We start from the raw sequence: 11,925 nt of genomic DNA, 5'->3' as shown, positions 1-11,925 counted from the left end.
TCTGCTTAACATGTTTATATATTACTAATTCATGTTTTAAAACATTTTATTTTTTTAAATTTTAGACAGAGGGGAAGGGAGAAAGAGGAGAGAAATATCAATGTGTGGTTGCCTCTCGTGCACCCCCTTACTGGGGACCTGGCCTGCAACCCAGGCATGTGCCCTGACTGAGGATAGAACTGGTGACCCTTTTGGTTCATAGGTCAGCACACAATCCACTCAGCCACACCAGCCAGGGCTATTATTACTAATTCTTTAAGATGGGTTAAAATATTAATGTTAAAATGAGAAATATATATAATTCAGAAACCAGTAAGTAAATATAATTAAATACTATATTACTATAACTCATTTTGAAGTATATTCACTATAAAATATCTGAAACTTGGATGAATTAAAAGTAATTACTCAAGAGCAATTAATAAATTTTTTGTATCTTTACTATTTAGTACAATATAATAACTTTTATTGATATATAATTTGGCATAGAAACATCTTTTAAGATATATCTACTTATTATAGTGCAAGAGATTTACTAAGAGACAGAAAGAAAGAAAAGTACAGGACACCAATCTTTATGGAATATTTATTTTGATTTTTTTCTAAAAATATCAGGAACTATTAAAAAGAAGCCCAATATTTTGCCATACCAAAAACAATACAGGTAAAAATAACATTTAGAAATCATGTTTAACCTTAGAGAAACATGGGTTTTAAGATTTTATTTATTTATTTTTAGAGAGGGAGGGGAGGGAGATAGAAAGAGAAACATCAGTGTGCAGTTGCTGGGGGTCATGGCCTGCAACCCAGGCATGTACCCTGACTGGGCATCGAACCTGTGACACTTTGGTTCACAGCCCACGCTCAATCCACTGAGCTACGCCAGTCAGGGCGAGAAACATGTTTCAAAGTAGCAAGTTTAACACTCTTCCCTCCATAGAGTAAAACAAGTTTACTGAACCAAAACACTGAGGTGGACTTTTTAAAACTGACAAAATTTTTGAAAAGAAAAAGAAAAACAAAAGCATTCAATTCTAACCAGGAAACTCACCATTTATAAGAAAACATGCTCAAATGTCATTGAAAATAAACAGTTCGTAAACTTGAAAACAAATCTTTCACCGAATAATTTCAGATTCCAACAAAATATAGCACTTGATAGCTGAGAAAGCACTGCTCATCACACTCAGGTCTCACAGAATACAAATAAATACAAAAAGGGATTAAAACAAACTACTGCACCAAAGTGGCAGCTTTCTCACAGTAAAAGGAATCCAGTTGTACAGAGCTGTTATGTTCTGTGTGCATTAAACCCATTTTACTTCCAGAGACCCAGAGTTTTGTGCTATTGAAATAAAAGTAATCTTTAACTTGGAGCAAGTGTGTAAGGCATCAAAATCCTCTTCTGTGTTCCCCAAAATGATACTTAGAATGGTCTTATCATCCTTTCAAGATGACTCCAACCTATTAAGAGTTAACATTCTAAGTACAAGGTCTGTCCAGATAAAGTCCAGCCATTATTATGAGAATAGTTTGCATGACACCATTGTAACCTAGCAGCTAAGGACAGTGAACTGGAATGCACATGCTAAACAATGATGACTTCACTGTACTAGTCAGGAAGGCGGTAGACACCATTGAGTGAGCACGTGTTCTTTGTGGCTGTCACATTCAAAATGACCAAGCAAACAGAGCAACGAATCTGCATCAAGTTTTGCATTAAGCTTGAACATTCCTCCATAGAAAGTATTCGGATAAATCAGAAAGCCACAGCTATGGGTAGCTGGTGACTGGCAGCTTCATCATGACAGTGTGACCACTCCTGCATCATATCTCATGCAGAGTATTTTGGCAAAACATCAAATCACCCAGGTGACTGGGCTCCCCTACAACCCCACCCAGTCATACACAAGTGTTAGGAAAAGAAAGGAAATGCTATTTAATTTGGTGTTGCACTTCTTCAAGGAGAGTTTTAATGGCTTGAGGCTTGTTACTTTCTTCATTCTCAGGAACAAGTGGCTGTGGAAACATTTCAAGAGTTCTTTTGGTAAGGTGATTGTTACAAACTTCATTTCTTTTTAATCTAAGAATTTTGTCACTTCTAAGAAAAAAAACATTTTCTCAGGAACTTGTTCATTTATTCATGTAATGAGAAATGTCTGCTGAGTAGACTAGTATCTATAGCCATTCTTCATCTTCATAGCATTCAGCAAAATCTGGCCCAGTATTTTCTTGTAAGTACTCTGGTAATTCACCTTTCAACTCCAGTATCCCCCTCTAATAAGCTACTGGGGTCTGTATGTAAAAGTGATATATGCTGTTTGTTCAGGTTTTATTTTTTGGATTTTTAAAAAAATTCTTGAATAAATGTCTGTCTGTAACAGAGATAACCATTTCTGTAGCATCATCTAACACTTTCATTTCATCCATTTTTTATATCAGCACCTCTCTGTGAAGAAAGCAGTGTACTAAAGCATCAACATTAGGATTTCCTTTTAAAATGAGGCAAAACTGGTCATGAGGCCAACCACTGATGGGCCACTAAGAGTACAGATGACAGACCTTTAGTTTTCAGATATAAAGACCCATTAAATGTATATTGGTCTTTGTTTTGGAGGTTCCTAGTAGCTGAAAAATTTTCTTGAATGTCATCATCATTGACAAATCTTGCAAATGCTACACCATTTCAAATATTCATAAATTATATATATGTCTAACCACTATACTGTATGCCTAAAACTAATATTGAATATCAACTGTTATCGAAAAGTTAAAAAATAAATTAAATATTCATGAAATCTGTTGACTCTCAACCCAGATAGAGAAGCTGCTTCTTTGCAGTTAATGACAAAAAAAAACTTTTTAGCATCATATGACGTATATCAATTTCTTAAATTAGAGTAAAGTATTTTCAACTTTTTAACTTCTTGTCCTAGCATTCAATGTTGGTATTGTTAGATACTTACCAACTATGAGAAATTTTATTTTGTGGAGTAAGTTCTGCTACTAAATATTTTGCTTTCTAAAATTTTATTAATTGTAATATTTTTAACAAAAGCTTTACTGTTTTGAAATTCCAAAAAGCATTTAAAATAATCAACATCTTTACTTACCAAATGGCTATGAGTTATAGTTACAACCACTGGACCAAATGCTAGGTTTACAAGTTGCATTCCACAGACAATATACAATGGAACAGGACAGCCTGGATTATAAATCCATATAACCACTGAGAAGTAGATTTCATTGTAAAGTAAGAATCTCTCTCTGTCCCTTGTTGTACCAATGTCTTCAAGTAACTCAGAAGACTGTAATTCTTCATCACTAACCACATCAGAAATGTCTGTATTCTATGCCTACCATCGTCCTCTTCTATGTCAGACTTGCCTTCAAAAACTGTAGCACAGGACCACCATATTTGTTTGCAACAAATGTTAATAAAATATAACAAAGAGTATAACAGCTAAACAAGAAACCACAAAAAGTATTAAAATGTCACAAAACAATTCACTTTTAGCCTACATGACCCATGTTTTTGCACAGTTTACAATAAAGTGGCAGGAGACAACTGAGTTGAGATACACAAAAATTCCTTCATTAGAATGAAAATTTCCTCGAAGTTTATATATTTTACAGAGCTGGTTTACTCCCCTTAGTGAGTTGGCAGTGCAAGGGAGGGTAGAGAAAGTTATCATGAGGAAGAGGCCAATGTCATCCTCCTACCACACTCCCCTACATATAAGAGTGTTCCCCAATTATCCAGCTTCCACTGGCTCACCCAAATGCACATGGGCTGAGTGTACACTGCCAGACAGGGCTGAAACAACCTAAGAAAACTGTCAGTAGGGCTGTTCAGTCACTGTTCAGCACTGTGAGCACAGCGTTATGTAGAACTAGAAGTTCAAAACCAAAATTTTCAGCAACAATTTTATATGGAACCTTACCCAACAGTTCACGGAATCCCAGTTGAAAAACTCACCTCCAACACCAAACAATTTTTTTTTCCTATGAGAGGTCATTTTCACTTGACTCAGATGCTTCTGTGACTTGACTTGCAAGTTCAGGTTTAGCTCCTCCCTCATTTGCCATTGATACCTTAGATATTGGTTTTGTCTGCCCCAGTTCCTCACTACTCTTTGGTACCACCTTCTGGTTATTTTTTTCTTCTGCTGGGTCATTTTGAATTGATCTGTCACCAGTTTCCAATTTAGCTTCTTTTCCATTTCCTGCTTGTGCAGTCTGCTTGGAGTTAAGTTGTGGCGGGTCCTTAGCACTCTTCACCACCTCTTGGAGATTATACTTTCTAAACAACACGTAATCTTTCACAACACTCAGACAACAGACAGCTTTAATGATTTCTACTACCACTGTGTACTGTGGATTGGTAAGATCCACTTTGTTTTCTGAATTGAGACTTCCAACTATTCCTGTAACAAAAAGAATAGGAAAACACCTAGGCTGAGAAGGATATCTTGAAGTTTGATGGATATAAACCAATTTTTCATCTCTTTTGGTCTGGGACTTGTTAACCAAAACAAATACAAGTCCACTCTTCTACACAGACCTCAGTCAAATACCCTGAACTCTCAGAAAATTAATACAACGAAATCCTAAGACATTTAATAACAGTACTTTTTTTTCAAATAAAAATTTCATCTTGATTTGGAAAACAATATCTAACTACCAGAAAACTCGTATACCCAACATATTAAAACCAGTTAGGTTTGATGATGTTTTAAAAACGCAAATATATTTGCTCTAACTTAAAAATGTAAGACTTACACCTTTAAAAAACAACTTTTTAAAAATTTTATTTTAGTACAGTGCAGAGAGAAAGGGAGTGGGTAGACACAGAAGAGGGTAAAGGGGGGGATAAATAGTGATAGAAGGAGACTTGACTTGGGGTGGTGAACACACAATACAATATTCAGATGCTGTATTACAGAATTGTACACCTGAAATCAATATAATTTTATTAACCAATGTCATCCCAATAAGTTAAATTAAAAAATAAATCACACTATCACAGTGAAAAAATAAAGGATAATTATATTTAAAACTAAAGTAAAAGAAAAATTCTATTTTATTTTTCAATTAGTTTATGTGCAATATTATTCCATATTAGTTTCAGGTGTACAGCATAGTAGTTAGACAATCACATACTTTACAGAGTGGTCCCCTCCAATATTTCAAGTATTCACCTGATCCCATTCACAGTTATTACCATATTATTGACCACATTCCCTATGTGGTACTTTACATCTCTGTGACTGTTCTTTAACTACCAATTTGTATTTCTTAATGCCTTCATCTTTTCACCTAGTTCTCCAAATTCTCTCACCTCCATCAATCTGTTCTCTGTACCTATGAGCCTATTTCAATTTTGTTTATTTTGTTCTTTATTTTGACATATAAGTTAGATTGCCTTTCTCTTGTTTGACTTATTTCACCTAGCATAATATGCTCTAGATCCATCCATGCTATCTGTCACAAAAGGTAACATTTCATTCCTTTTTATGGCCAAGTAGTACTCCACTGGTATATACATACCACAGCTTTTTTATATACTTGTCTACTGATGGGCACTTGGGTTACTTCCATATCTGGTCTATAGTAAAAATGCTACAATGAACATAGTGATACATACATTCTTTTAATTAATATTTTAGGTTTCTCTGGATATATTGCCAGAAGTGGAATTGCTGGGTCATGGGGCAATTCTTTATATCAATAAATGCAGAACAAGCACATGACAAAATCCAGTACTCATTTATGATAAAAACTCTCAGCAAAGTGGAAATAGAGGGAATATACCACAACATAACAAAGTCCATATATGAAAAACCCACAACCAACAACATATTCAATGGAGAAAAACTAAGTGGTTCCCATAAGATTAGAAACAAGACAGGGATGTTGGCTTTCTCCACTCTTATTCAACATAGTACTAGAAGTCCTAGCTATAGCAATCAGATAAGAAAAAAATAAAAGGCATCCAAATTGGAAAGGAAGAAGTAAAACTGTTGTTATTTGCAGATATTATGTATAGAGAACCCTCAAGAGTCCACCAAAAAAACTACTGGAACTGATAAATAAATTCAGTAAAGTAGCTGGATATAAAATAAACATCCAAAAATCAGCTGCATTTTTATATACCAATGAAGAACTTTCCAGAAAGAGACACTAAGAAAATGCTACCTTTTACAATTGCATTAAAAACAATACACAGGAATAAATTAAACCAAGGAGGTAAAAGATATGTACTCAGTAAAATTATAAGAACTGAAGAAAGAAATCAAAGAAGATACTAATAAATAAAGCATACACCATACTTGTGGATAGGAAGAATTAGTATTATTAAAATGTCCATAGTACTTAAAGCAATCTGTAGAGTTAACACAATTCCTATAAAAATACCAATGGCATATTTCACAGAACTAGAACAAATGATGCAAAAATTTGAATGGAAATACAAAAGTCCACAAATAGCAACAGAAATCTTGAGAAATAAGGACAAAATGGGAGGTGTGTCACACTACCTGATATCAAACTACACTATTAGTACAAGACCACAGTAATCAAAACAGCATGGTACAAGCATAAAAACAGACATACAGATAAATGGAACCAGAGAACCCAGAAATGAACCCACACCTATATGATCAAATTAGCCTATGACAAAGAAAGCAAGAATGTATAATGGGACAAAGACAGTCTGTCTACTCAATGAATGTTGCTGCGAAAACTGGACAAAATATATACAAAAAAAGTTAAACAAGACCACCTTCTTATACTATATACAAGCATAAATTCAAACTGGATTAAAGACTTAAATTTAAGACTTGAAACCATAAAACTACTAGAAGAAAACATAGGCAGTAAAATCTTGGACATTTCTCTTAGCAACATTTTTTCTGGTATGTCTCCTCAGGCAACGGAAACAAAAGAAAAAAAACACAAATAGGGGTACAGTAAACTAAAAAAGCTTTTGTACAGTAAGAGAAGCCATCAAAAAATGAAGAGGCAACCTACTAAAAGGGAAAACATTTGCCAATGACACATCTGATAAGGAGTTAATATCTAAAATTTATGAAGAACTCAGACAACTCAATACCAAAAAAATGAACAATCCAATTAAAAAGTGGGCAGAGGACCTGAATAGACATTTCTTCAAAAAGGACATACAGATGGCCAATAGCCACATGAAAAGATGCTCAATGTCACTAACCATCTGAGAAATGCAAAGTCACAGCCACAATGAGATACCACCTCACACCTGTCAGAATGCCTATCATCAATAAATCAACAAACACCTGGCTGGTGTGGCTCAGTGGAATGACCACCAGCCTGTGAACCAAATGGTCACCAGTTCAATTCCCACATGCCTGGGTTGTGGGCCATGTCCCCAGTAGGGGGCATGTAAGAGGCAACCACACATTGATGTTTTTCTCTCTCCTTCCCCCTCTCTCCTCTCTGTCTAAAAATAAATAAATAAAATATTTAATAAATTAATTAATTAACAAACAACAAGTGCTGGGGAGGACATGGAGAAAAGGCAACCCTAGTGCACTCTTGGTGGGAATGCAGACTAGTGCAATCTCTTTGGAAAAGTGTGGAAGTTTCTTAAAAATAAGAACAAGTATTTATTACTGATACCAATGTAAAATCACTAAGAGAAACATACCTGCCAATTCTTTGATAACTTCTTCTCTATTCACATGACTGTTATTTCGAGCTTTGTATACAATCTGAAATGTCCCTTTATTCGGAGCTTTAAACCAGGGTTCCAAAAAAGTTTCTGCATATTTTTTCATATCTTCTAAGAAAGCCTTGCATGTGCCTGAGATCGGTAACATTCGCAGAATAGCCCGAGTCTTCTTCTTCTTGGTTTTGTACATATCCTGGAGAATATGATGCACCAATTTCTCAGGTTCTAAAAACAAACAAACAAACAAACAAACAAAACAGGGCAGGACAAACTAGTTGAGAGTATAAGTTCTCAAACAATTTAAAGCTTCTCCAACCTCTCTGAAATGAATTTTCATTGGCAGTGACCTAAGTTGACAATAGAGTAGAAGAAATTATCACAATGAATTTTAAATAAGTCTAACCAACCATGTTTTCCAACTAACATTTCTTCAATGCCTAATATATATTAATACTCTATCTAATATTGTAACTATTCAGCTTATTACTGCTTTCACTAAAAAACAACTGTTCATGAAGACAGTGGAGTTACATTTTTGTGATGTCTGATTTTGCCAATGATAAAACCATACTGTTGTTTTCCTTTAAAAATAGCAACTAACAAAAGTATGTGTTTTTTAATAAAAACAAACAAGAATTTGCAGGAGCCCCAAATCATGGAGTGTACAAGTTTATTGTATAGTCCTTAGGCCACATCCTGATAACATGCAAATCTGTCTGGGGTTGTGCAGTGCTTTCAATACTTTTAAATTAGTTAACTGCATTTAAACCTAGAAACTTCTACAGATTTCCAACTTCTTTTGAAAAATCAGAAAAGTCAGCCCTACCAGGACATTCCCTAAAGTCTGAAGCCATTCCAAGTCAGCTTGGAGCTGACTAGCAGCTTCTCCTTTTAGACAGAAATTGTTTTAACTGAAGTTGCATATAAACAAAGTAGCAAAACCAAGTTTCCACTCCTAAGTCATTGTTATGTCTACCACCCCATTCTACCTCTCTGTATGCCTACTGGTAAGACAGTGTAGTGAAGATGCTATCAAATAATAAACTGAACCATAACCATGAAGCCATTTTGTAGGTAATGTTCTTTGTGATAGAGAAATGTCCAGATATTACAGGATCAATAATGTTAAAGTGTATTAGTCAGACACACCTATCCCAAGTGTCCTGATGAAGACTACATTATTTGCTCCACTCTCCATTGACTGGAATCTTCTTAGCCTCATCTCTGTAGATGCCTTAATGTCACCAACTTCTTTCTTCACGGCAGCTTCCAAATCATCATCTCTGCATTCACTTCCAGAAGGCTGCTGATCCTTGTCTATAAACTGTTTGCATAAAATAAGCAAAAACACCGTAACAGCTCATATGAAAAGCTACAATTAATTACTTATGTGAAACCCCCAGTGGAAAATAGCTCAATATTGACAACAAAGCTTTTTATTAAGAGACTGAGACTACACTTCCCTAAAATGAGGATGAAGGAGGGTGTTCTCTCAGACTCTGGAGCATATAATTTCAAAATGTTTTCAAAGGCACTTTGACAGTCTGGGACAGAGGGAAATGTGTTCGCCAGATAAATCATTCCAGGATGGACCTCAGTCCCATCACTACATACCTTTGTGCTTAATGGCACTCCCATTTTGAACAGATTAGACCAATAATTATTGAATTAAAAACCCTTACTTCTGTTCCACTGAGGAACAGGGAACAGAAATAGTTCAAGAATTTCCTCAAAACACCACTGTAGAAAGTACAAGCACTTGCTGTACAGTTCTCCACCCCATCTCAATCAGGCACTAAAAACTGTACATATTTTTGGAGGCTTTATTATATACAAGGATGTATTTCATGTATATAAGCAACTTTCTAGGCAACCTTAAAAAGTACTATCATGCCCTGGCTGATGTGGCTCTGTGGACCGAGGGCTGGCCTGGGATCCAAAAGGATGCCAGTTAGATTCCCAGTCAGGGCACATGCCTGGGTTGTGGGCCAGGCCCCTGGTAGGGGAGACATGACAGGCAACCACACATTGATATTTTCCTCACTCTCTTTCTCCCTCTTTAAACCTCTCTATAAAAAAGTAAAATCTTAAAGAAAAAAGTACTATCGTTATTTTCTTTTTTATGTAGCTTAGCAAAAGCAAATAACGTGCCCAAGCCCAAAGCCAGTAAATGATAGTGCCTAAATTCAAATCCCTTCTGCACTAACCCTCCTTCTTGGGGTGTCATACACGTGTTAGTCCAGATCCCAAACCAAGAATACAAAGATTTGCAGACTGCGATGGGGCCATGCAATTTGACATGGTACAAAAGTTTTTACTTTGAAAATATATTTTTACTATTTCAGAGATACTGCTTAGGACAAACACATTATTCCAGCCATGACGTTCAGATACTGGTACAATATGGCAAAAACCGTGAGGACCAATGATGTTTACTTCTTTTGAAACTGGACCATCCACTTAATCTACTCAACCCTCACGTCCTCCTGAATGTTACTTTACAAGTAATAAGTAAATGTTTCTGAAAAAGGTTCAGAAACACAATGCCTGGACCACATGAAGCAACCTATAGATGGAAAACACCGCGATTAACAATTGGAAAAAGAGTTCAAAGTCTTAGCTTTCTCAGACTAAGCAGGAAGGGGAGGAGGGGGAGGGGGGAGGAGGGGGGAGGAGGGGGAGGGGGGAGGGGGAGAGGGGGAGGGGGGAGGGGCAGGAGGAGGGAGGAGGGGGAGGGGAGCAGGGGAGGAGGGGAGGAGGGGAGGAGGGGGGGCGGTGGCTACCAGACAACGCGAGGGCGGAGTTGTGGAGGGCGGGGGAGGGCAAGGCCACACCCTGTTCGCGTTTGTGGTCAACTCGCGCACGCGCCTAAAGGTGGGCAGCCTTTACTCCTCCCTCAAAAACCTACAGTAGGCCTCCCTGCCCCAGGGCCGGTACCTTCTCTGGGCCATATAAGTCGTCCCCATATTCGTTGAGCAGGATATAGGCTTCCTCTACGCACTTGCGTTCATTCATGTTACAGGTGATGAGAATGCCCTTCAGCCCAGGTTCCAACTGCCGGGGCCCACCGCCGCCATTGCAGCGCCGAACACGCTTGGCCTGCAAGTACTGAGCCTTGACCTTGCGCTTCCCGCCGCCAGACTGGGGATGTTGCTGAACTGGGCTCGCCATGGTGCGTGGCAGCAGTGGGTAAATCGTGCTTCGCCCCTACTCCGCTGGCGCGGGCTGGTTACGTCAAGGGGTGCGCGAAGGTCTGCCGGATTCCGGTCTCCGGTCTCCAAGCTTTATTCCGTGCGTCGCCGGGTCCTAAAGCCCGTCTTTCTCCATCTTGGCAGGTGGCGCAAGGCCTACTGCACCTACCTGGTCCTCACGAGGATTGACAGACAGTTCTCACCACTGGAAGGAGTGGTTTCCCTGAAGTGGTCTGTGGAAGGAACCAGCCAGTAAACTTAGATGCTGGTGCTTAGTTGGATCTAGACCGTGCTTGCGAAGAACCGTTTCACTTATTCATAATCATTGATTTATTAAATTAATATTAATTTATTAAGCACCTATGTGCTAGTAATTGCCCTATAATGAGGTTGAGACTGTTAGCAAAGCAAGACACACTTTGTACTCTCATAGCTCTTAGAAGTCAATATTTCCTAGAAGTCAGTGGAGCCTTCCAAACCATCCTACATATTTTTTTGCTCTTATTGAAATGTATGTATTCAATGCACTTCCTTCAATACTCTTGTTGCAGGACCCCAGAGGTACAAAGAAAAGCAGAACACGAAGTACATGGAATTCATTGAGATCAGAAACCTGATTATTACAATGAGAAACAATACAAGGAAACATAGTTAAACTTCATTACATTACATTATCTCTAAGGGAAGATTTTAACTTGTAAAATGTATTTATATTAATACCAAAATATCATATTAAATTCTTCATGCATTTTTGTCTGACACTGATGTTATAACAAGTGATTAACATTTTGGTGAATTATTGTTCCAAGTTCACTTGATTTGGACAGGAAGTCATGTTCTTTGGTTTGGGTTCCAACCCGAGATCTACCAGTCTTAAGAAAAGTATATCTGCACTAATTTCTTCCTTCTTCCTATGTAGTGAGCACAGCCTTTACTTTTCAGAACGTCAGTGGAGATGGGTAGCACAGAATTCTGGAGGTCCTCGGTGATGAAGAACAGTCTTGTTATGCCAGCATTGCTGTGGTG

The 11,925-nt window shown here is 37.4% G+C and overlaps 1 protein-coding gene across 1 annotated transcript; it reads right to left on the bottom strand.

The window, feature by feature from the left end:
• Nucleotides 1-1,915: 1,915 nt before the first annotated feature.
• THUMPD1 (THUMP domain containing 1) lies at nt 1,916-10,971 on the bottom strand. Its single transcript, XM_045849278.1, has 5 exons — nt 10,646-10,971; nt 8,858-9,032; nt 7,685-7,933; nt 3,980-4,427; nt 1,916-2,019 (listed from the first exon to the last, which is right to left on the bottom strand). Exons 1-4 carry the CDS (start codon nt 10,877-10,879, stop codon nt 4,006-4,008), a joined length of 1,080 nt encoding a protein of 359 aa, XP_045705234.1. The 5' UTR covers nt 10,880-10,971; the 3' UTR covers nt 1,916-2,019; nt 3,980-4,005.
• Nucleotides 10,972-11,925: the final 954 nt, after the last annotated feature.

The sequence above is a fragment of the Phyllostomus hastatus genome, unplaced genomic scaffold (genome assembly GCF_019186645.2).
Source record: "Phyllostomus hastatus isolate PE091 unplaced genomic scaffold, TTU_PhHast_1.1 phas_contig_64, whole genome shotgun sequence".
NCBI classification, from domain to species: domain Eukaryota; kingdom Metazoa; phylum Chordata; class Mammalia; order Chiroptera; family Phyllostomidae; genus Phyllostomus; species Phyllostomus hastatus.
This window is presented reverse-complemented; position numbering and strand designations above follow the sequence as displayed.